This window comes from Quercus lobata, chromosome 9 (genome assembly GCF_001633185.2).
Source record: "Quercus lobata isolate SW786 chromosome 9, ValleyOak3.0 Primary Assembly, whole genome shotgun sequence".
In the NCBI taxonomy this organism is placed as follows: domain Eukaryota; kingdom Viridiplantae; phylum Streptophyta; class Magnoliopsida; order Fagales; family Fagaceae; genus Quercus; species Quercus lobata.
This window is the reverse complement of record NC_044912.1, coordinates 52,559,564-52,585,931: the sequence shown is the minus strand read 5'-3', so window position 1 is coordinate 52,585,931 and position 26,368 is coordinate 52,559,564. Positions and strand designations below refer to the sequence as shown.

Sequence of the window (26,368 nt, the reverse complement as noted above, 5' to 3'; positions counted from 1 at the left end):
GCATTTTCCATCCATCATTTAATGGTTGTGACTAATTTGATACAATACCAAAAAATTAAAAACTAAATTAACACTTTCAAAACGTTAAGGATTAAATTAAAATACATTGAAAAAGTCAGGAACTAAATCCGTACTTTACCCTTTATTCTATTTTGGTTTTTGGACAGGTTCAGGTATTTTCCTGTGCGTCTGGAGGTTTGCGCAGATGGAGGTATTTTCCTGTGAAAAAATCAAAAGTAGGTTTGATAATAAAATAAAGAAGAAAGACTTTATGCGGAAATTTATAGAAAATGATGCGTCATAGAAAATTAATTGATAGATTATAGAAAATGAACTTTTGACCCAGCTTCCACGTGAGGATGGGGTTCAAACAAAATTTTTTTTTCTTTTAGAAAATAAAAATTAGATTCCATATGCATATGGCCCTCCACTTCCACGTGTTTTACTTTTCCTTTTTTTTTTTCTTGATGTTTTTGGATAGCTTCCAGGTATTTTTCTTTGTATATGGAGGTCTGCAAAGATAGAGCCCACGTGGGGAAAAAGCAGATAAAGTTGGGTTTGATGGTCAAAGAAAACAAAAGAAGAAGAAGACGAAGAAAGATAGAAAAAGGAAAAAAAGTGAAGCATAAGAAGATGTAGAAATACTACGTCAATGAATAGGTAAAATTCTATTTATTATAATCCAATTTGTTTTCTTTTCTACAAGGTATTATCTTATTAAGATCACCTCACTTATTGGCATAATAACATAACTGCATTATTGTATTGAAGAAATTATAGTTACAAAGTGGATGACCACTTGATTAATAGAGAAGTGCATATATTATTTCATCTTTATAGTTTTGTCTTGCTAACCATTTCCTTTTTATTTTAGGACAAAGTTTGCTAAAGGCTCTAACTCCACTAATTATTCTTTTATTAGATGTGAATTTTAAATAATACATGATTGGATTACATTTTCTTCTTATATACTTCATGTTTGCAAAATTTTCAAAAGAATAAAAATTAATAACTAGATCATCAATCAAATGTTTAAATTTTAAGTTTTTATAATCTAAAATTATGCATTAAAAATAAATTTATAGATTAAATAGTAACTAACATTTGATTAACATGAAATTTAGTATACATGTTAAGAACATAAAGAATAGACATTCCATCAAATAGATTTTCAAAATATATAAGTATGTTAATTTTTTCAGTAAAAGTGTAGCCACTTGCTACAAACAAACTTTGTCCTTTTTTATTTTTATTTTAAGGAGAGCATTATTTAACAAAAATAACCTAGAGATAGACTGACATTCACAAATAATCCATTCAAATAAATATAAGTATAAATTCAATTTTATACTCAATTTTACATTATGTTTAAGTGATTAATAAGGTAGAAACTTGTTCACCATTTTTTACATCAACTTATCACCTTTTTTTTCACGACTCGAGGTAGACCATTTTGATAAATTGTGATATTTTGAGTGATCAGTGCAATTGTGAAAGTGGCCCTTTCCTTCAAGGTTTTTTTTTTTTTTTTTCTGGGATGGATTTTGGATAGCTTCCAGGTATTTTCCTGCATATGGAAGTCCGCACAAATGTAGCCCACGTGAAAATTGCTACAAAAGTTGGTTTGAATTCGATAGTAAAAATAAAATAAAGAAGAAAGAAAGGTCTGCACAGCTGGTCCCCACGTGAAAAAGCAGCAAATTTAATTGGGTCCAAAAAACAAAGTCAAATGTGAAATGTCATTAACTTGTCTGACACGGTCGGAACAGTCACAAGGACTGGAAAAGAAAAATGAAAATGATAAATAAACGCATTCACATTCCCAAAAAAAAAAAAAAAAAAATCATTCTATACATTATTAAAGCTTTTTTTAAACAATTAAATGGAAGTTCACTGAACCTCGCAAGAGAAACTTTTAAAATCTCTTATTGTTGCTCCCATTCTCTAAGTCTGCAACACTCTCTGGTACATATTGCTTAACAAGCTAGTAAGTTACCAATTGCTTCCATGGCCACCCAAGCAACTTCCTCCTCCCCTTCTCAACTTTTTCATCATCTTCTTCTTCTTCTTCTTCTTCTTGCCCTTGTTGGAAATACCATGTGTTCGTCAGTTTTTGCGGTGTTGACACCTGCAAAATTTTTACAAATCATCTTTATACTGTTTTGAAACAAAAAGGTATTATCACTTTTCGGGATGATGAGAAACTTGAGCGAGGAATGTATATTTCCCCAAAGCTCTTGAAAGCAATAGAAGATTCCAAGTATGCTATTATCGTTCTTTCAACAAACTATGCTTCTTCAAAGTGGTGCTTAACTGAACTAGCAAAAATTTTTGAATGCAAGAAAAAGACCAAATTGACAGTTTTGCCCGTATTTTATCATGTGGATTCCTCTGACATAAGGAACCAAAGAGGCACTCTTGCTGAAGCCTTTGCTAAACATGAGGAAGATACTAGGGTTAACACAGAAGATATGCAAGTGTGAAAAGCTGCTTTGAAAGACTTAGGTCATATATCTGGATGGCATTTGCATGATAGGTAACATTTGTCTTGAGTAATTTTGTTCATACTATTATCGTTTTGGTTTGCTAAATCATACTATTATCAATATCGTAATTTTCTACACTAAAATTTTGCCGACTTTCCCATGGACTAACAGGAAATTTATTTTTATTATTATTATTTTTTTTTTTAGTCAATCCAACCAGAGAAAATTTTTGTTTATCTCCTATATGTATATTATGAACTTAGGACATTATAATATCAAATTGGACTTTGGTTGAAGAACCTTTGGGTAGTTTGAAGCATGGTAGTATATGAATATTAGTGATTTACTCAATATATACAAATTAAGACACAAACTTAGCAATTAATCCGCATTCTTTAAAGTGATTTGTTTGGTATTTATAGTTGACCCTTAATACCTCAATTCAAATTCTTGCCTCCTTTTAGTTCAAAATGTCTAATACTTATCTCAAATGCGTAACAAGACTCTCATTACAGGACAAATGTTTTTTGACATCTACTTAATCAGTAGTTATTTCTAAAGTCCATAATAAGTAGGTTCTAATCCCATATATACTTTTTTTTTGTGGTAGATTTCTCGTACGTTCATATCCATATTATTTTTACCAACAGTTTTTTTGTATTATCAAGTGACCTTATTAATTCCCCCTTCCCCCCCCCCCCCCCCCCCCCCCCGGGCGCCAAAAAAAAAAAAAAACTGACCTTGTTAGTAAAAATTCTTGTTAGTAAAAATTATGTGTCAACAAATTATATATTGCCTAAAGGAAAAATTTTCCTTGAGAGCGATCATTACATATATTTGGTACCGAGAAATCAGTGATATATTTAGATTGTCCCAAGTTTTATAGCTAATGTTGGTTTTAAGCTAATTGTACAATTTAAAACCCAATAGTTTAAGTGATTAGTCAATTGACACTAACATGCATGGATAAACACAAAATAATCACAATCACACAAAAGCAATCGACGTGTCGACAAAAAGGAACCCAGGTGGAAAAACCTCTCCATTGTGACACACCACAAAACAATTCACTAGAGAAAACAGTTACAGTTCATCTTACATACAAAGCCCTCCAAGCTATGAAGTAACAATGTACTTGAGCCCTCCAAGTTCCTACTCGCAACCGACTCCTTAAGTCCTTTCTCTCCTCTAGTCACCAAGTCCACAATTGAGCTCCAATTGTAATCTCCAAGTCTCCTTGGCTATTATGTGTACATCCCAAGCTCTAATTAACAAAAATTCTGTAAAGGATGCTTAATTTGTGTGTGATGGGTTTAAGCTCCTCTCATAGAATTGGCAATTGTGAGAAAGAGAAGGTAGAGTGAATGATGAAGGTTTAAGCTCTAAGGTTTATGGCAATTGTTAGTGTGGGGCCCAACAATTCGTGGACCAGGCCCATTTGTCCTTAGAGAGTCCGAGGGCCCAATCCGAGGATAACTATGGCCCAAGCTCTACGACGCCGAGCAAGACCAATTTTTGGGGGGCAGCCGAGGACGGTCTAGTCCTCGGCAAGCCCATAATCCCCCCAGGATAAGGGGATAAATTCGTAAGAAAATCCAAAATACCTTGGGGAGACTACCCTAACTACCCTTCTGGATAAGGCCCAAAGCCTGACAGAGCCGTACTCTGCAGCTTTATCAAGTCATCCCCAGCAATTCCGGGATTAGACTGATGGGACAAATGTCAGTATTTGTAAAGACTGACCCTACACGTGGACGAAGGACAACGAACGCACAACTAGTATAAAAGGAGAGTTAAGTGAATCTAGAAGGGGGCTGGCGACGGAAAGAAAAGACTCCATAGGCGAATACATCGGAGGAACCAAATTGCCTCATGGAGCAAGCGCGCCGTCGAGCAACCGGAATATGACCTCAGGGTCCTCGGATCAAATCCGAGGAGCCCAATCTTGCGGGAGGTGTCGTCGAAGGGCTTAAGCATCCCAGCCCAGCTCCCTTCTTATTCACGAACTTCTCCAAAATCAAGATCATAACACCGCCCCGTGTCCAAGCCCAAGCTTTTCAAGCCCACTCTCTACAAATTGTATTGTGAGGGATCTTTCTCGTGTGAGCCCAAAAATGTTAGTGGGCCACAAAGGAATCGTGTCCTTACAATTGGCGCCGTCTGTGGGAAGGCATGCGCGCTTGGCGCAGGTGGCGGTGGAGTCAACTCTCTACTAAGCAAACATTTACGGAGCTTCCTCCGTCTCTTTTGGCGTGCAGTTGTTGTTCCGACATGAACTTCCGCTAGGGGCTACGCCTTGCAGCGCCCATGGCGTAGGCAGCCCTAGGGACTCTTGGCCTCAAACCGGCACTCCCCGCCCTGATCTAGGGGCTTACATCCGAAAAACGACCAAGCACCGAAAATAAATCTCATAAACTTCGGACAGAACCAAGGTCTTGCATGGTCCTCGGACTCAAACCTATGGGGAAACCAAGTACAAGAGATGAAAATCAAAAGCTTTGGACAGAACCAAGGTCTTGCATGGTCCACGGACTCAAGCCTGTGGGGAAACCAAGCACAGAAAATAAATCTCATAAACTTCGGACAGAACCAAGGTCTTGCATGGTCCTCGGACTCAAACCTATGGGGAAACCAAGTACAAGAGATGAAAATCAAAAGCTTTGGACAGAACCAAGGTCTTGCATGGTCCACGGACTCAAGCCTGTGGGGAAACCAAGCACAGAAAATAAATCTCATAAACTTCGGACAGAACCAAGGTCTTGCATGGTCCTCGGACTCAAACCTATGGGGAAACCAAGTACAAGAGATGAATATCAAAAGCTTTGGACAGAACCAAGGTCTTGCATGGTCCACGGACTCAAGCCTGTGGGGAAACCAAGCACAGAAAATAAATCTCATAAACTTCGGACAGAACCAAGGTCTTGCATGGTCCTCGGACTCAAACCTATGGGGAAACCAAGTACAAGAGATGAAAATCAAAAGCTTTGACAGAACCAAGGTCTTGCATGGTCCACGGACTCAAGCCTGTGGGGAAACCAAGCACAGAAAATAAATCTCATAAACTTCGGACAGAACCAAGGTCTTGCATGGTCCTCGGACTCAAACCTATGGGGAAACCAAGTACAAGAGATGAAAATCAAAAGCTTTGGACAGAACCAAGGTCTTGCATGGTCCACGGACTCAAGCCTGTGGGGAAACCAAGCACAGAAAATAAATCTCATAAACTTCGGACAGAACCAAGGTCTTGCATGGTCCTCGGACTCAAACCTATGGGGAAACCAAGTACAAGAGATGAATATCAAAAGCTTTGGACAGAACCAAGGTCTTGCATGGTCCACGGACTCAAGCCTGTGGGGAAACCAAGCACAGAAAATAAATCTCATAAACTTCGGACAGAACCAAGGTCTTGCATGGTCCTCGGACTCAAACCTATGGGGAAACCAAGTACAAGAGATGAAAATCAAAAGCTTTGGACAGAACCAAGGTCTTGCATGGTCCACGGACTCAAGCCTGTGGGGAAACCAAGCACAGAAAATAAATCTCATAAACCAAGCACAGAAAATAAATCTCATAAACTTCGGACAGAACCAAGGTCTTGCATGGTCCTCGGACTCAAACCTATGGGGAAACCAAGTACAAGAGATGAAAATCATAAACTTCGGACAGAACCAAGGTCTTGCATGGTCCTCGGACTCAAACCTATGGGGAAACCAAGTACAAGAGATGAAAATCATAAACTTCGGACAGAACCAAGGTCTTGCATGGTCCTCGGACTCAAACCTATGGGGAAACCAAGTACAAGAGATGAAAATCAAAAGCTTTGGACAGAACCAAGGTCTTGCATGGTCCACGGACTCAAGCCTGTGGGGAAACCAAGCACAGAAAGTAAACCTCATAAACCTCGGACAGAACCAAGGTCTTGCATGGTCCTCGGACTCAAGCCTATGGGAAAACCAACTATTCGTAAGGGAAAGCTACACTACGTAGAATTTGGAATCATCTAAGGAAAACTCCCCACCCACCATTGGGTCAGTACCCAAATCGCGGGGATTCTCAAGCCTGCTCTTAGGTCTGCAGCACCAAAGGAATCGATGCGGTATAGGGCAATACGTCGCTTGAGAAACGATTTGAGCTCTTTTACCACTACGTCAACTCCTCGGACGGTACTCGCACACTTATCACAGAATATTTAATTGTTATCTCTGTTAGTCTCCTAAATTAACTTGCCATGAATTATTGTCGTGATGCTTGGTAGTGTTGAAACATTAGAATTGATTAGATTACGTTTCAAAACTTCCCGCTCTAAGTGTCACTGAGGAAGAGAACACAGGGAGCACACCCTTTTACAAAATAATGTTGCGAAAAGAGTAATATTCAGAACAAGTAAATAAATTTTCCTTTTTATTAAAACAAAGAAACAGTACAGCATACAACGAAAGGCTAAAATCAACTTGTGGTAAAGCTTGCTACACACTAAAAAGGAAAGTTACAAGGGAGCAAGAGAAGGCCGAGGAGGTAGCACAGACGAGAGGTTGGCTACTGCTTTGAGGCCTTGTCCCCTCCTCCATGCTTTCGCATGCCCACAGCCCAGGCAGCAAAGGAGCCCAACTTGAACCTCCCGCCGCGGTGGGAAGGATGCAAGTAGCACAGAGAAGAGGTTGGCTACTACCTCAGGACCTCGTTTCATCCTCTATACTTTCGCCTACCCATAACTCAGGCTGCCAGAGAACCTGACCTCAGGCTAACACCGTCTACAGAAAGGGCGCAAGGGGCGGGAAGTTGAGAAGCCCCCGCAAAAACTTGCCGGTTATAGAGTAGACAGTGCTGATGGTGGAAATTCCCTCCTCGGTCATACCAAAAATCTGGTATGACCAGAGCCTGCTTCGGATTTTGACTAAAAGAGGAAGAAACGGCTTCTCCCCTCTGTCAAAAGGGAACATTCCCTCGAGTCTATGCCTTCGTTGCCCGTGTATCACTCTTCCGAGCCTCAAAAGGACATGGTGCCCCGGCGGAGGAGGGAGTTCTTTTTTCCCAATCCTCATCTTAAAACAGATTTTACTGAAGAAGGAAGCAGAAGAACTTGTGCTTAGGCGAAGTAGCCTGCTCTCCTATTTATTTAAGAAAGTGAGATGGTGACATTTAATCAGCACAGCTTCCCAAGGAACACTACAGACAAAACGTCTCCAGCTCGATTTCCAACAAACCTCTGCAACGACAAGACTAAAGGAGCCTCGTGGAGGTGCACCTCGAACATCGGGACACCCAAAAGTACCGCGTGGCCAAAGACTAGGGAAATATCTCCCGATCTGTGGGCCTAGTAAAATTCGCGGCCCATGCCCTTTCTACATGGTGGCCCACGGAATACGGCCCACGCCAGGTAATGGCTAATGCCGAGGACAACCCCCTGATCGGCCGCGTATGAGATACCTAAGGGGAAACCAAGTATAAAAAATTATTATTATTATTATTACAAGTTTTTGGACAGAACCAAGGCCTTGCATGGTCCTCGGACTCAAGCCTGTGGGGAAACCAAGTATAAAAAATTATTATTATTACAAGTTTTTGGACAGAACCAAGGCCTTGCATGGTCCTCGGACTCAAGCCTGTGGGGAAACCAAGTACAAAAATTATTATTATTACAAGTTTTTGGACAGAACCAAAGCCTTGCATGGTCCTCGGACTCAAGCCTGTGGGGAAACCAAGTACAAAAATTATTATTATTACAAGTTTTTGGACAGAACCAAGGCCTTGCATGGTCCTCGGACTCAAGCCTGTGGGGAAACCAAGTATAAAAATTATTATTATTTATTATTATTTTTTTTTGGACAGAACCAAGGCCCTCGGACTCAAGCCTGTGGGAAACCAAGTGGTCCCTCGGACTCAAGCCTGTGGGGAAACCAAGTATAAAAATTATTATTATTACAAGTTTTTGGACAGAACCAAGGCCTTGCATGGTCCTCGGACTCAAGCCTGTGGGGAAACCAAGTACAAAAATTATTATTATTACAAGTTTTTGGACAGAACCAAGGCCTTGCATGGTCCTCGGACTCAAGCCTGTGGGGAAACCAAGTACAAAAATTATTATTATTACAAGTTTTTGGACAGAACCAAGGCCTTGCATGGTCCTCGGACTCAAGCCTGTGGGGAAACCAAGTATAAAAAAAATTATTATTATTACGAGCTTTGGATGGAATTAAGGTCTTGTATGGTCCTCGGACCCAGACACGGCATCAAGCCTCCAGTTCTCTCCTCGGCCATCATGGTAATCATTACTTTTCACTGGACGGCCTTATCGGGCCAAACACTTATATTAAAATTAAGGCGACATCTTTTTATCAAGTATTTTGGTCTTAGTTGTCATCGGTTTAGATACTTTCTTATTGAGCCGAGCAGCATTTACCAATATGTAAAAACATAAACAGAATATGCAAAATGAAATAATAAACACTTTTATTAATATAAAAGGTTATTACAACGTACAAAAAGGGGCTTAAGTGAGCCTATACAAAATGCGAACTGCCTAAACTACCATAACATCCGTAGTACAGACAAGTAAACCAGCGGACTTCTTTCAAACTCATCTTCAAGGTCTCTTCAGTCTCTGCCTCAACATTGCTCATATCATGACAAGAACCTTCTTCGGAAAAGGGTGAAGAACAAGGAAGAAGAATTGAAGGAGAAGGAAGAAGAATTGAAGGAGAAGGAAGAAGAATTGAAGGAGAAGGAAATAGTAAGGAAGAAATCAATGAAGAAGATGGAGGAGATGAATGAGGAAGATGGAGGACATGAGTAAAGAAGGAGGAGAAGAAGAGAGAAGGGATGAAAAGAAAGAAAAGGAGCAAAAGAGGGAGAAGGGAAAGCACCAGGACGGAACTGGTGCTGGGAAGACTATAAGAGGAAGGCGGAGGATGGCACCAGTGAGCAAAGAGGGGGAGGGACAGAAGCACTTAGCCCCGGCCCCAGCCCTGACTCCTAACACACTGGAGCCATGTTAGGTACGCTCATGAGGAGCCGGGTGGTGCTGATATTGGGTGTTTTCGACTCAGTCACACCAAGAGTTCGGCGTGATGAGCCCCTGCTTCGGATTTTGGCTAAAAGAGAGGCGGGACGGATCTTAAGTCTGCGCCACCCTTGCCCTGATCGAGCCATTTCAAGCTTTATCAGAACATGGTGTCTAGAGGAGGGGCATGATTTCTTCATCATTTGTTGTTGTGATCTCAGAAGAATGGAGAGGAGTTAGTACGAAAGTGAAGGCCTCCTGCTTGCCTTCTTATAGGGAGGGCGGAGCGGAGGGCATTAAGTGCATTCAACCTTCCCCAAAGAATTTGAAGAAAAAGAGGCGTCCGTTTCACTTCTCCACCTTATCAGATGAGCCGCTAGATATAAATGGGCCTCGTTAAGGGAATCCATTTAAGGGCGCGTCTGGGACATCCAAGCGGCAGGAGCAGATTCCGAGCGGATTAAAAGGAATCCCTCAGAAACCGCCTAATTTCCTGGGAAACCGCTCACATGAATGCGGGATCAAGCTAAATGGGCCGTATTGAGGGCCCGGGTTTGCCAAAACCCTCCTTTCCAAACCCGGAATTCGGATAGAAGGGTTTTGAGGGGCTATTGTGGGGCCCAACAATTCGTGGACCAGGCCCATTTGTCCTTAGAGAGTCCGAGGGCCCAATCCGAGGATAACTATGGCCCAAGCTCTACGACGCCGAGCAAGACCAATTTTTGGGGGGCAGCCGAGGACGGTCTAGTCCTCGGCAAGCCCATAATCCCCCCAGGATAAGGGGATAAATTCGTAAGAAAATCCAAAATACCTTGGGGAGACTACCCTAACTACCCTTCTGGATAAGGCCCAAAGCCTGACAGAGCCGTACTCTGCAGCTTTATCAAGTCATCCCCAGCAATTCCGGGATTAGACTGATGGGACAAATGTCAGTATTTGTAAAGACTGACCCTACACGTGGACGAAGGACAACGAACGCACAACTAGTATAAAAGGAGAGTTAAGTGAATCTAGAAGGGGGCTGGCGACGGAAAGAAAAGACTCCATAGGCGAATACATCGGAGGAACCAAATTGCCTCATGGAGCAAGCGCGCCGTCGAGCAACCGGAATATGACCTCAGGGTCCTCGGATCAAATCCGAGGAGCCCAATCTTGCGGGAGGTGTCGTCGAAGGGCTTAAGCATCCCAGCCCAGCTCCCTTCTTATTCACGAACTTCTCCAAAATCAAGATCATAACACCGCCCCGTGTCCAAGCCCAAACTTTTCAAGCCCACTCTCTACAAATTGTATTGTGAGGGATCTTTCTCGTGTGAGCCCAAAAATGTTAGTGGGCCACAAAGGAATCGTGTCCTTACAGTTAGAATTGGCAATTGTTAGTTGAATATATGATTAAACATATGGAAAAAAAAAATTTATTTCAACTAATTTTAATATTTTTATCTCTCTCTTCTCTCACTTGCTCCCTTAAGATTTGTTCATTTCAACTAACCAAACATGTTTTTTATTTTGAAAATATAAGAAAATGATTTTTTTCTTTCTATTCCCAAAAACAAGATTTTGAAAACAAAAAACAAAAATTGTTACCAAACATAGCCTAAGCTTTTCAAATTCCATTATTTTTTTTTTTTATTGCATGAAGCTAAAATTGCATTTTGAATGCTTTGTCTCCTTTATTTATACTATACTAGCTTAAAACTCATGCATAAAATTAAGAATATCCACAATTAGATACATAAATTATCACAACCCAAATCCAAACCACGTATTTAATCGGACTGGCATGCTAATACCAACCCTAAGCTTGATATTGATACGAACCAACTAACTTGACAATGAATTTTTTTCTTTTTCTTTTAACACATTGCTATAATTTTATTTGCTAATCTCACAACATGGACAACGTAGTCCCACTATAGGAAGTGAAAACATCACATACATACTGTTGCATCCCCGTAGTTTACATTAACTCCATAATGCATAACAGCGAAAGATTAATACCATCATGAGTATCATTACAACCCGAAATGTTTGGTACGACCTCACAATAAACTGCCTAACAGAATTACATTACAGAACTAAACTTGTTCTACCACATAGCTAACTGTACATATGTACTATCTCAAAACTAAGCATCTACTCTGAGCTGCAAAAGGGTACTTGCTAACTAAAAATGCTAAGGGGTGAGCGTCCCACTTGCTCGGTAAGGATGTGTGGCGTGAGCATTTAATAACATGCATGGAATGCATTATAAACAAAATAATTTTCACATGGATATGACTTGCTTAAAAACCAAGCTCATGCTAAAATGGTTTCATGAATTTGCATAAAACATTATATAAACTTTCTTGAATTATAGCATTTGATCAACTTCATTATGGAAACATGAATCATAAGCTTCATAGCATGTTAAAAGTCTCCTTTGAGAAACATAACATGAAATCATAGGTTTTGGAAAGCATTATCTTTAAACATATAACTTGGGTTTCGTAAACCATTCATGACAATCATAACTCTCATGCCCTAAACATGCCTGTGCATATCTCATAACCGAACATAAAATGTCATACTCATGAATTTTAAGTCAAACTGTCAAAGTGTCAAACATACTGTAAAACTACTGGATCATAAAAAGTATTGAATCATAATCATCTAAGTTATTTCGTAAACTAAACTAATTGACCCTTACGGCTAGCCATTTCTTTTTTTTTTTTCTTTTTTTTTTTGCTAGGTGATTGCGGGGGCTAGAACCCCCGAGCATCAGGTCATATGGGTACCCGGGTGCCAATAGGCTACTGAGGCCAATGGCTACGGCTAGCCATTTCACTCTACGCCAAGTACTCTCCAGATATAAACATCTAGGTATGGTTCATCTAACTCAGTGCCAGGTACTCCCCAAGTACAAACATCAGGGTACAATTGTCATATGACTCTATGTCAAGTACTCCCCAGGTACAAACATCTAGGTACATTTTTCATCTATATCAAGTACTCCTTGACCTATGCCGAGTACAATGTTACAATGACTGGACCCATCTTTCTGTTTGAAATTCATTTGCGCTTTCTAAAACATTCTTTTCTTAGAACTCTTTATAGTTTCCATGCTTTCCATAATTCTCATTTTTTGAAAATTATTTACTTTCAAAAGAGGGTTTAGAACATCTTTCATATACACATGATTTACCTTTCATGACTCACTATAAAACAGCTTGTATAGTTTTTCATAAAATAGGTATCATTTCATTGAAACATAAGCATAAACACGAACAGCTTTGTTATTAATAAACACATTTGTTTATATTCTCGTGTATTAACATACAACCATTGAATAACTTTACTAAAACATGCATATTTCTCATTAGTAAACTGAGTAAACACAATTACAAGACGTGTTTAAATTAACAAAAGCATTTATTACATAATAAATTAATACCCTTAGGAAAACATGGGCTACCAAGCCCTCATGGCACATTCCCTTACCTTGGACCAGATACTTTGAAGTCTCAATGCTTACAGTGGAGTCACCTACCGGTCTTGGCCTGTCCCTATAAAGGTTATTCATTTCACAACTTAGCTTCAACTCCCATAGATTTCCATTTCCTTCTCATTCTTTACCCTAACTAGGTTCCTAGGAGTCCCTATAATTACCCCAAACCATAGCTTTAGGAATAAATCCTCAAAGTTAGGTGTACATTTCCTGTTGACTGCCTATTCCAACAACATATACTTCAGTTACAATATTTCAATGGGCTATCAAATCACATCTAGTTTTCATGACAATTTACAGAGTGACTCCTATAGATTTCGAGAAATGCTAGGGATACCAATTTTGACACAAATTTATACCACAACTCGCCACATAGTGAGTTTCGATTTATAAGGATGTGTCCTCACATGTCCCACTAACACACCCTTACCAATCACAACTTGTCATATGGCGAGTTGTGCCACAAAGTTGTGCCAAATTTGCTGTCCCTCGCATTTCTCATAGATTTCTAGTACATCTCATAACATTTTCAGAGCAAAGGCATATAGCCATGATTTACCAAAAATCATACAAGCCAGCATACTCGAACCTGCCCTAACAGAGTTGCAGTCAACTTAGAAATTGCACTATTATTTTTATACTCATCCAATTGCTATGAGGCCAATTCCATTACAACCATATGTATATTTGCTTTCAATAGGAACTACCCCTAGCATCAAAATTCACAAAATTGGATTTGATCCAACTTTTTCATGTTGCTTAAACACAAAATCTATCACAATGACAGTTTTAACATATTTACACATATTTACACACAAAATCATATAATAATTGCAAATGGTATTATTTTGATGTGGGAATTTTTGTACTTGTAATAGACATTGTTAAACTCTTGTTTCCTTCAATCTTATACACATGCAAAGCTAGGTCCTTAAAACTTTCTACCCACATGTAGGTTCTCATAACTACTTTAATTTGCAACAATATCCAATTGAAAATTAGTTTCTAAAAGAGATTTCCCACACATCAAGCTAACCATTATACTAAGTTTACATGGATTATTGAGTGATTGACTTGGATTTTCCCCTCACCCTATGCTCGATTCTTTGAGAGAAATGTAAAAGAATCACTCTAGTTTGAGTCTTTGAGAAGAACTTTAAGAATAAATGGATATTTTCCACCTTTAGAGCTGCTGGAACCGTGAGGTGAGGAGGGAGAGAGCTTGGAGGGTGTGTTTCTTCCATCTACTTTTGTTGCTCATTTGTAGAAATTAAAATGGTCTTATGCCTTTGCATGGCCGGCCATGTGGCTGACGTTAAATGTGTCACCATGCTTGATATGTTGGTGTTAAATGTGTCTTCATTTGATTGGTTAGAGAGGTGTACGTCCAAGTGAAATTACCCAATTACCCGACGTGAAATTAAATTAAAGACCTATCATTTTATTTAAGGACTTACCTTTTAAGCTACTCTAACTTATGATTAAATACCTGTAAAAAATAATAATAAAAACTTATGATTAACTAGTTACTTTGCTTTTGTATATATATAAAATAACCAGTAATCATGTATCTATTTAAACTTAACCATTTATTTTCACTTACTCTTACATTAGTGTCACCTAGTTTAGGTTAAGGTCCAAAATAGTGCGGGGCCTTTAACGGACTTCACACACTTAAAAAATAAATAAATTTGAATGCAATAGATCTATATTTTTACGAATTTAAATATAAAAATAATTGATGCAAAAGTAGAGCATAATTGAAAGGATGCTTGGTATAAAATTAGATTGAATTATAATCTAAAAAAGATACCTAAAATTAAATTGTAGGGCAATTAGAAGGGCATTTATAAAATTAGATTGCTTCTCTTCTTCTTCCAATAGATGGAAATACAATGTATTTCTCAGTTTTAGAGGCAAAAACACCTGCAAAAAATTTACAAACCATCTATTGTCTTAGAGCTCTTGAAAACAATAGAATAATTGAGGTTTGCTATTATTATTCTATCAAGAAACTAGGCCTCTTTAAAGCGGTGCTTGATTGAACTAACAAAGATCGTTGAGTGCATAGAAAAGATAGGATTGGTAGTTTTACCTGTTTTTGACCATGTAGATCCTAGTGATGTAAGAAATCATAGGGGGACTTTTGGAGAAGCCTTTGCTAAACATGAAGAGAGTTTCAAGGATAACATACAAAATTTACAAACATAGAAAGTTGCTCTGATAAAAGTTGCTAATCTTGTTGGATGGGATTTAAAGGACAGATATGAATTTCTTTGAAATAATGCTATTTATGGTCAACTCTTTTTTTTCTTTTTAGTTGCTGAAAAGTGAGGTTTGTGGGTCCTGTGAACAGTGCACGGGACCCACTGATGTGTTGAAAAGGGGCTGAAAAGTCAAATTGTGCGGCTACTATTCATGAACAGTAGCCATAACAATGAAAATTGTCTCCTAAACGCGTGCCAAAAAAAAGGGGGGAAACGTGAAATAGAAAACGCAGATGCACAATAAGTTCTATCCAAACACTCATATAGTAATGAATTTCTAAACAAAATTAGGCATTTAGGCACTATTAATGTGGCTAACCGAAGCTAAGATTATGTTTAAGATGAATGTTTTGTCTCTACATGTGGCTAGCTCTATGTCATCAAAATTATTTTTTTGCTATTTTCTTTGCATGCATGAATCAATAGTTATCCCAAAAATCATTGCAAGGATATTTAGTGAGTTGTATCACAAACTTTCATGTGCTTTTGAGGACCTTGTTGGAATGGACTCATGTGTGGAGGAAATATTAGATTCATACTTAAGTGAAGAGTTGGGTGGTGTTCGCCTTGTTGGGATATGTGGTATGGGCGAAATAGGCAAAACAACTCTTGCACAGGAAATTTATAGAAGAATTTCTTGGAACTTTGAAACTAGTAGCTTTATTGCCAATGTTAGAGATGAAACTAAAAATCAAGGTCTTGTTTCTTTACAAAAACAACTTCTTTCTAAGATCCTCATGGAAAGTGAAATAAATATATGGAATGTTTGTGAGCAGGGAGACATGATTGGTTTGATCTAGGGAGTAGAATTATTCTAACAAGTAGAGATAGTCAATTCTTGAAAAGAAATGGAGTGGATGATGTATATAACATTACGGGGTTGAATGATGATGAAGCTTTGGAGCTTTTTAGTTGGAGCGCTTTTAAGAAACCCCATCCTGAAGAAAATTATGTGGATTTTTCTAAGGACTTTGTGAATTATGCTAAAGGCCTTCTTTTAGCTCTTAAAGTTTTAGGTTCTTCGTTGTTTTCTAAAAGAACGAATGAATGGAAAAGTGCCCTACATAAACTAAAAGAAGAACCTAATAGAAACGTTTTGGATATACTTCAAATAAGTTTTAATGGGCTTACAAATTCGCAAAAAGGATTGTTTCTAGAGATTGTATGTTTTTTCAAAGGAAAGAACAAAGATTGCATAAGAGATATATTGGAAAGTTTTTGTTATTATCTAGACTACAATATTGGTGTTCTTATGGACAAATCTCTCATAACCATTGATGATCATGGAACTTTGTGGATGCATGATTTGCTACAAGATATGGGTAAAGAAATCATTCATCATGAATCTCCTAAAGAGCTTGGTGGATGTAGTAGGTTGTGGATTTATGATGATGTCATTCATGTATTGAAGAATAATATTGTAAGTTGATTAGTACAAGCCTAAACTTAAAGAAGTATTTATGTCATTATAAATTTTTCTAAGAATTTACCAATTATTTTAATTTCATTGTTTTTGTTAATTAGGGAACGAAGGTAGTTGAAGGCATAATGCTAAACATACCTATTCAAAAAGTGGAACACCTGAGTGCTGAAGCCTTCTCAAAGATGAAAAATTTGAGATTGCTTAAAATTAGTAGTGAGAAACTTCCAGAAGGCTTCATAAATGTTACTATGCAACTTCCAAAAGACCTCATTAGAGGTAAGGTGCAACTTCCACAAGGCCTCAGTTATCTTTCTAATGAGTTACGTCTTCTTGAATGGCATGGATATCATTTAAAATGCTTTCCAACCAATTTCCAACTAAACAAACTTGTTGAATTGAGAATGCATTGTAGTGGCATCAAACAACTATAGAATGGAAAAACGGTAAGATTTTTAGTTTTGCAAATGTGCATTTTATTCATTTTCAATAAGGCTTGACTTTATCTAATAATTTTTTTGGTTTATAATAGAATTTAAACAACTTAAGACTCATTGACCTAAGTGACTCTCAAAACTTGATTGAGATGCCAGACCTTAGTGGAACCTTGAAGCTTAAGCAATTGATTTTTCGACATTGTACAAGACTATATAAGATTCACACATCTCTTGGAGATCTCAAACAACTTATTCGATTGGATCTGAATGGTTGCAAATGTATCAAAAGCCTTCCTCACAAGATCAACTTGGAAGCACTTGAAATTTTTGATCTTGGTGGTTGTTTAAGACTAAAGAAGTTTCCAGAAATTGTAGGAAATATGTCACGTTTGTCGAAACTTTGTTTTAGTGAGACAACTATCAAAAATCTACCATTATCAGTGGAGCATTTAACAGGCCTTATTGAATTGGATCTAAGAGACTGTAAAAACCTTTCAAGTCTTTCGAATGCATGTTATTGTTTGATGTCTCTGAAAATTCTCACCTTATCTAGCTGCTCAAAACTTGATGAATTACTAGAGAATTTGGGTAATATCAAAGGTCTAGAAAAGCTAGACATGAGTGGAACTGCTATAACAGGGTTACCTTTATCTGTTGTTCACTTAAAAAATTTGAAAGCACTATCTCTCCGTGAATGTGTGGGGCTATCATCTAAATCATTCAATAAGCTTTTGAGTTTTCCTTTAATGCAACAAAAACAAAGTCCGGATCCCATGGGCATGTTCGAGCGTCCTTTACATGGCCTCGGCCTTTGCCCTCTCAGCTTCCTCCCTGGACTTTTCAGCTTGCTCCCTTAATTTTTGGGTTTCCTCTAGGTGCTTTTTAAGAACTGCCACTTGCTCCCGGGCAGCCTTCAATTCCTCATTTGTTTCACGCAAATGCTTTCTCTGGTCCTCAACTTGCTTTTGGAAGCCTTTTAAGGCTAAGTCAGCGCTTTTGCTAGCTTGCTCCTCAGCAGCTAATTTCTTCTTCGTATCCACCAAGTCTTGCTCGGATATTGTCAAAGTTTGTACAGTCGATGCCCGTCTCTTTCTTTCATTGTCTAGCTGATTGTAGCAGTTATTGAGCATCTCATCTAGCTTAAAAGTGTTTTGGATAACCTAAAAGGAAGAAATTAACAATATAGTCAGTAAAAAGTACACATCAGTGAGTAATGATTACAAAAAGAAAAAGAAGAGAGTTAGCACTATACCATTCCCAAATATCTTTTATTATTGAGGATGAGTTCATTCTTCCTTGCATTCTTTATTTCGTCCATGTCCTTTGGGAGTAACAAAGCCTCCTCTATAGTCAAGGCTATGTGACACCCAACGCCACCGTTGAAGTTCCTAATAGATGCATCATCTCGTAGGGACTTTCCATCGTGCATAGGTGCTGGCAACCATGCTTATGGCTCAGGAGGTTGAATGTTAGACCTTTCCTGGCCTCGCCGAACAGGGTGGCTAGTTTTCTGCTGCTTTGCAGCTCGCTAGGCATCCTCTTCGCGGGTCAGATGAGACTTTCTAGCATCCACCACATCCTTCCCTTTCTACTCCTTGCGCCTTTTCAATTCGGTAGCATCAACTTTGATTGGCTGGGAAGGTTGATGAGAAGGTTCATGAGGAGCAGGAGGAGGAGATCTAGTGGGAAAAGGAGGAATCTGGGATTGCATAGATTTTCCTAGTGCATTCTTCCCAGGCTGATTCTCTATCAGCTCTATTAGAATTTTTTGGGGCTTCCTTTGTATTCCCATCTCGGAGTGTATAGGTTGATTGAAAATCCCAAAATCGTTTGAGGAGTCTGAGAGTTCTACAAATTCTTCCTCTTCTTCCTCTTCTTCTTCTTCTTCCTCTTTCTCTTCTACTTCCTCTTCCCTGAGGGCAGGCTGGGATGAAGAGGCTCCTATTGAGATGGCGGCCACAAAAAAGGGGCTTAGTGCGGGAGGTATCCTTAGGAAGTGGAATACCTTCTGGAACGACGAACCCCTTGTAGGCAATGCTAATACGGTGAAGCCGAGGATCGCGGGCTCTGATCACACACTTCGGCACATTGGAAAGCAAACAAGAGGGGGGGTGTATCAGAGGATTAAATGGGCTGCCCGGAGTTGGCCGTCAGCTTTGTTCACGTATATCTCGGCTTTCAATACCCTGTCCAAACTTGCTTTGTTGACTAAACTAAGTCTGGGCTTGGTAGAACGTCTATCTGTAGAATCATTGAATTAAAATGAAGCATCATTAGGGATAAGAATACTGAGACTCAAAACAAAACAAAAAAAGTGAAAGGGAAAAATATGTATGTATAAACTAAACATTATGAATCTATGACTACATTCCCACCTGGTTCTCCTTCCTCCATGGGGCATGGCAGACCATCATGCCATTCCCCAAAAAAGATAAGAAAATCCTCCTTTAAGTTCTTCTTTGAAATGGGAAGGTACTGAATTAACCTCACCGCAGGATTCCTCGACTTGAGATAATATCCCTACCCCTTCAAATGGTGGAGGTTGTACACCCAATTCAAGTCATGATGGGTCAGGTTTAGGTCCATTCTCTCATTCAAGGCTTCTATATTTGCCAGGACCCTAAACATGTTTGGAGCATACTGAGTTGGGGATAACCTAAAGAATCTAAGGTAGTTCCTAGTAATCTTACCCATGGGGATGGTCATCCCGCCTTCTATGAAGGCAATCATGGGAATAACCACTTCCCCGGTTCTTCTAGCACCGACCCATTCCCTCTGGGCTGCATACCTCACACCCACTGTTGAGGGGATCCTGTACTTAGCACAGAAATTTCTCATACCCTCCTTGGACTCAACCAGACCTTGAAACTTACCCTCTTTCCCCATTTTCCTAAAGGGTTTAGTAGAGAAATTAACTAGTTTAAGATGAAAGCTGTAAAGGTTTAAAGAAAACTTACAGGTTTGAAAGAGATTCCTCGGACAAGATTTTAGTATTTGTAGATGCCTAGGAAAACGACGAAAAAGGAGAAAGACAGGTTCAGTGTATGAGCTCTAGAATTGTGTAATCGCTGAAGTTAAGAGAGAGAATTGATTTGAAAATTCCTTTATAGTCGTATAGAAGTTATGAGCGGGAAAGTTCTCGCTCGCAAAACAAGATAGACACCCCACCGTTTGATTTACATCTTACTGTTGAACGTGGGGGACAGGGGCATCGCCAAAATTTAACGCTGCCGCGCTCGGGACGCTGAAGCGTCAAAAGCATGCCCAAAACGTAAAAGGATATGGGCTTATGACATCAAAATTAGTCTTTTCTCCCGAGGAGTCGAAAAGCAAGATTTTGAGGGACTATTGTAGGGGCCGGTTAATCAATAATTATTAAAACCGTGTTAACTGGGCCTGTGGCCCATCCGAGGACGTTAAACCATCTGAGGAGGCCCATATGAGGTTATAAGGTAAACCAAATGAAAAGAGGAGTAAATATCACATGAGATGGGTCTAGTATTCGTCTGAGGACAAAATCCTTTTCGGCAATATGTGTCCGAGGACGACCTGAATGCCATATTGTTACAAACATACTTTAGATCTACATTACCACTAAAGGTGGGACATGGGACCAAGGGTAAGAAAGAAAAGATAAATAAATATCTTTAACAACTGTTTCCTCCGCATTAATTACCTCTCAACCAACTCTCTTGCCGCATTAATGTGGAGGTGATGCCTGAACAATGATGAAGCAGCTTTACAGCTACTGGTTAAAGGTTCCAGAACGTGTTGGATGGGATAGGAAGGGATCCTCCGAATCCAACCTACACATGTGTGGTGAAGATGACACCAAGAGGGCCATATATAATATGGAAGAATGCACTAAGAGAAGAGATCGGAACTTCTGAACAATTAATGCCTAGAAGAAAATCTCATGAAATAAAGAACTTAGCTTGCTTCAATGATAAATTGATCGTGATATTTATGTTAATCCATCTAGAAACGTTAAGTTTAAATCATTTTTCTTTTGAAGTTAATCTAGTTCCATGACATCCACGCTCTACAAATTTATTGTTCGGGCCTTCGAACCCAATATGAGTTTGGGATCGTTACAAATTGAGTCCTTACAACTCTCTTTTACAACATGCTTAAGTGGCGGACTAGGAAAGACGAAAACTTGTTTTCATATTTTACACCAATTTATCACTTTTTCAAAAAAAAATTCCATGGCTCATGGTAGACCATTTTAATAAATGTGAAAGTGAATGAGTTCAATTTCTATTCGATTCCTTGTGAAAGTGGGGGGGGGGGGGCACTTGCACAAGATAAAAATATCACGTGAAAAGGCCTGGGGAAGAAAATAATCATTGAAAAAGACATTCTAGTTCATCTTGACAATTTATAGTTGGGGGCCACTTCCCACCAACTCTGATAAATAAATTAATTGATGATTCATAGAAAATGAATTGTTGACCCATCTTCTCACTCTTATTACAAGTTACAAACGCCTACTTCCATATGCGTCAACCAAGAGGCTTTTTCTTGAGGGTTTTCAGTCAAACTTGCAATTTTAATGAATCTGTAACCTCACTGTTCAAGCTCATCCATTTCCTTTATGGCTCTTCTTCCATTATCATCATCATCTTCTTCTTCTTCTTCTTCTAAGAGATGGAAATTCGACGTATTTCTCAGTTTTAAAGGTGAGGATACCCGCAAAACATTTACAGACCATCTATATACTGGTTTGAAACAAAAAGGCATATCTGTTTTTAAGGATGATGAAAAACTCAATCAGGGAACATTCATTGCCCCAGAACTCTTGAAAGTAATAGAAGAGTCAAGGTTTGCAGTTGTTATTCTATCAAGAGACTATGCTTCTTCAACGTGGTGCTTGATTGAACTAACAAAGATCGTTGAGTGCATGGAAATGACGGGATTGGTAGTTCTACCTGTTTTTCACTATGTAGATCCTAGTGATGTGCGGAATCATAGGGGGACTTTTGGAAAAGCATTTTCAAAACATGAAGAGAGGTTCAAGGATAACATAGGATATGTACAAACATGGAAAGCTACTCTGACAAAAGTTGCTAATCTTGCAGGATGGGACTTGAAGGATAAGTATGAATTTCTTTGGAATAATGCTATTTATAATTAACTTTTATTTCTTTTTTCTTTTTCAAAATTTATTGATTATTACTTACTCTTTTTTTATTTGGCCACATGATAAGAGAGTATTTAACTATTTATAGAATAACCTAGACTAACCCTATTCTAATCCTAGTAGGACTAGATTCTAGACATACAAGTATATATTGTACACAGACCTTGCAACAAATTTGGCCCCTAATAGCTCTAAAATTGTCCCTATAATACATTTGGTAGTGAATTTCTAAATATAATTAGGCACTCTTAATGTGCCTTTACAAAGATATGATTATGTTTATGATGAATGTTTTGTCTCTAAATGATGTGGGTAGCTTTGCATCATAAAAATTATTGTTTTGCTATTTTCTTTGTAGGCATGAATCAATAATTATACAAAAAATCATTGGAAGGATATTTAGTGAGTTGTATCACAAACTCCCATGTGTTTCTGAGGACCTTGTTGGAATAGACTCCTGTGTGGAGAAAATGTTGGATTCATACATAGGTGAAGGGTTGGGTGGTGTTCACTTTGTTGGGATATGCGGGATGGGTGGAATGGGCAAAACAACCCTTGCACTTGAAATTTATAGAAGAATTTCAGGTAACTTTGAAGTTAGAAGCTTTATTGCGAATATTAGAGAAGAAACTAAAAATCAGGGTCTAGTTTCTTTACAAAAGCAACTTCTTTCTATGATCCTTATGGAAAGTGAAATAAATATATGGGATGTTTGTGTGGGAATCAATGTTATAAGGAATACACTAAATAATAAAAAAGTTTTTATTATTCTTGATGATGTGGATGGAGAAGATCAATTAGAAGCATTGGCAGGGAAGCATGATTGGTTTGGTCCTGGAAGTAGAATCATTGTAACAAGCAGAGATAATCATTTATTGATAAGATGTGGTGTGGATTACATATATACAGTCAATGAATTGAATGACGATGATGCTTTGCAGCTTTTTAGTTGGAGAGCTTTTCATAAACCTCATCCAGAAGAAAATTATGTGAATTTGTCTAAGGACTTTGTGAATTATGCTAAAGGCCTTCCTTTAGCTCTTAAAGTTTTAGGTTCTTCATTGTTTGCTAAAAGAAAGAATGAATGGAAAAGTGCCCTAGATAAACTAAACAAAGAATCTAATAGAAACATTTTGGATATACTTCAAATAAGCTTTGATGGGTTAGAAAATACACAGAAAGGATTATTTTTAGATATTGCATGTTTTTTCAAAGGGGAGAACATAGATTGTATAAGAGATATATTGGAAAGTTTTTGCTATTATCCAGACTACAATATTAGTGTTCTTAAGGACAAATCTCTCATAACTATTGATGACCACGGAACTCTATGGATGCATGATTTGCTACAAGATATGGGTCAAGAAATCGTTCATCGTGAATCTCCTAAAGAGCCTAGTGGACGTAGTAGGTTGTGGATTTATGATGATGTCATTCATGTATTAAAGAATAATATTGTAAGTCGACTAGTACAAGCTTGAACTTAAAGAAGTATTTATTTTATTATAAATTTTTCTAAGAATTTACCAATTATTTTAATTTCAATGTTTTTATTTGTTAGGGAACAGAGGTAGTTGAAGGCATAATGCTAAACATACCTATTCAAAAAGTGGAACACCTAAGTGCCGAAGCCTTCTCAAAGATGAAAAATTTGAGATTGCTTAAAATTAGTAGTGAGAAACTTCCAAAAGACTTCATAAATGGTACTATGCAACTTCCAAAAGACCTCATTAGAGGTAAGGTGCAACTTCCACAAGGCCTCAATTATCTTTCTAATGAGTTACGTCTTCTTGAATGGCATGGGTATCATTTAAAATGTTTACCAACCAATTTCCAACTAAACAAACTTGTTGAATTGAGAATGCATTGTAGTGGCATCAAACAACTATGGAATGGAAACATGGTAAGATTTGTAGTTATGAAAATGTGCATTTTATTCATTTTCATTAAGGCTTGACTTTATCTAATAATTTTTTTTTTTTGGTTTATAACAGAATTTAGGCGAGTTAAGACTCATTGACCTAAGTGACTCTCAAAACTTGATTGAGATGCCAAACCTTAGTGGAGCCCCGAGGCTAAAGCAATTGATTTTTCGACATTGTACAAGACTATATAAGATTCATGCATCTATAGAAGATCTCAAACAACTTATTCGATTGGATTTGAATGGTTGCAAATGTCTTGAAAGCCTTCCTCACAAGATCAGCTTGGAAGCACTTGAAATTTTCGATCTTGGTGGTTGTTCAAGACTAAAGAAGTTTCCAGAAATTGTAGGAAATATGTCACGTTTGTCGAAACTTTGTTTGAGTGGGACAGCTATAAAAGATCTACCATTATCAGTGGAGCATTTAATTGGCCTTATTGAATTGGATCTAAGAGACTGTAAAAACCTTTCAAGTCTTTCAAATGCATGTTGTTGTTTGATGTCTCTAAAAATTCTCACTTTATCTGGCTGCTCAAAACTTGATGAATTACCAGAGAATTTGGGTGATATCGAAGGCTTAGAAAAGCTAGACGTGAGTGGAACTGCTATAACAGGGCTACCTTTATCTGTTGTTCACTTAAAAAATCTCAAAGTACTATCTCTCCGTGGATGTGTGGGGCAATCATCTAAATCATTCAATAAGCTCTTGAGTTTTCCTTTAATGCAACGAAAAAGAAGTCCTGATCCCATGGGCATGTTAGAGCGTTCTTTACAAGGCTTATGGTCTTTGACGCAACTGGATTTAAGTTATTGCAATATTCAAATGATTCCTGATGTTCTTGAGTCCTTGCCATCTTTAGAAGTATTAAATCTAATAGCAAACAATTTTGTTTGCCTTCCTGAAAGCATCATTCAGCTATCTAATTTGCATCACCTTTATTTGGGTGGTTGCACTCAACTTCAAATATTGCCCAAACTTCCATTAAATATATATTATATCAATGCAACAGGGTGTACCTCACTGGAAACATTATCATTAAATCCAGAATATGATTTTCAGCCAAATACGTATCTCAATTGTGTCAAATTGATTTATAATCAAGGCAAAGGTGACCTATTCTCAAAAATTCGAAGACATGATATGTTTAAGGTCTGTCTGTCTCTCTCTCTCTCTCTCTCTCTCTCTCCCCCTCCCTCCCTCTCTTTCTCTCTTGCATGTGAGTGAAGTTCTAAACATCATGATTTGTTTGTTTCAGAGATGCTGTAACCCGAATAGGTTAACATATCTCACACTTCTTGGGAGTGAAATTCCGAATTGGATTAGGCACCAAAATGCGGGGGCTTCAGTGAATCTGCAAGTGCCTTCACGTTTATTATTCAGTAGCAAATTTGTGGGAATCGAAGTGTGCGTTGTTTATATATTCTGCCAGCATCATCCACTTCACCAACTTCATATTCAAAATATTGAATATATGACATATACGCAAGGGCTTCATTGTTTCGGTAAAGCCAACGGATATCCATTTTTCGGAGCGTTGCTTCCTTTATCGGAGGAATTTGGTAAGATTGAATCGTATCATCTTTGGCTCCAATATTTTCCCTCTGCAAGCTTCAGAAGCAACTGGAAAGAAGAATTGGATGCTAATGAATTCACCCAAATTGAGGTTACATTTAAAACCAGAGGTCCAGGATTGGAGGTTACGAAATGCGGAGCCCATTTGATATTCGAGCAAGACATTGAAGATCTCAGACAAACTAAGCCTGGGTCTAGCAGCAGCATTATCACTCCTTATCATGAGGATGATGATTTAGGGGGCGATCTAGAGAAAGATACCAAAATCAAGGAAAGCCGTGATGATGAACCACCACACCCACGGTGTACAGAGCACCCTAATCTAATTGAAAACTGGATTGGGAATTCATGCATGCAAGGACAAGGTGACTCTGATTGTGAGTGAGGAAAGAGGAATTCCAGTGAAAGTGGCAACTTTGATGAATCTGCACAGTTGAGAAACTTTTTTTTCTCTTTGGTTTTTTATGTAAGTCACCTTTTTCTCTTTCTTATGGGTCTAGTTTGCAATTGATTGTGTGTTCACAATTTTTGTTCAATTATGCCAAAGGGTAAAGTCAGCACTTTTGTTGTTCTATCTATAGTATTTGCTAAAATATTTTCCATAGGAGAATACAATTGAATAGATGCATCCCCA

General features: G+C 38.2%; 2 protein-coding genes across 2 annotated transcripts; both read left to right on the top strand.

The window, feature by feature from the left end:
- The first annotated feature begins 1,899 nt into the window (after positions 1 to 1,899).
- On the top strand, positions 1,900 to 26,368 carry LOC115959652 (TMV resistance protein N-like). The gene is made up of 6 exons (XM_031078143.1): positions 1,900 to 2,536; positions 12,215 to 12,449; positions 22,596 to 23,694; positions 23,799 to 24,140; positions 24,232 to 25,311; positions 25,418 to 26,368. The coding sequence occupies exons 2-6, from the start codon at positions 12,418 to 12,420 to the stop codon at positions 26,117 to 26,119; spliced, it is 3,255 nt and encodes a 1,084-aa protein (XP_030934003.1). The 5' UTR covers positions 1,900 to 2,536; positions 12,215 to 12,417; the 3' UTR covers positions 26,120 to 26,368.
- LOC115959653 (TMV resistance protein N-like) lies at positions 21,457 to 22,589 on the top strand. The gene has a single exon (XM_031078144.1). It carries the CDS (start codon positions 21,692 to 21,694, stop codon positions 22,229 to 22,231), a length of 540 nt encoding a protein of 179 aa, XP_030934004.1. The 5' UTR covers positions 21,457 to 21,691; the 3' UTR covers positions 22,232 to 22,589.

Coding starts and splice junctions, on each gene's coding strand:
- LOC115959652 (XM_031078143.1), top strand. CDS start 12,418: ATGTCAAGTACTCCCCAGGTACAAACATCTAG. Junction 12,450..22,595: donor CCCCAGGTACAAACATCTAG/GTACATTTTTCA, acceptor TTTTCTTTGTAG/GCATGAATCAATAATTATAC. Junction 23,695..23,798: donor ATGTATTAAAGAATAATATT/GTAAGTCGACTA, acceptor TTTATTTGTTAG/GGAACAGAGGTAGTTGAAGG.
- LOC115959653 (XM_031078144.1), top strand. CDS start 21,692: ATGGCTCTTCTTCCATTATCATCATCATCTTCTTCTTCTTCTTCTTCT.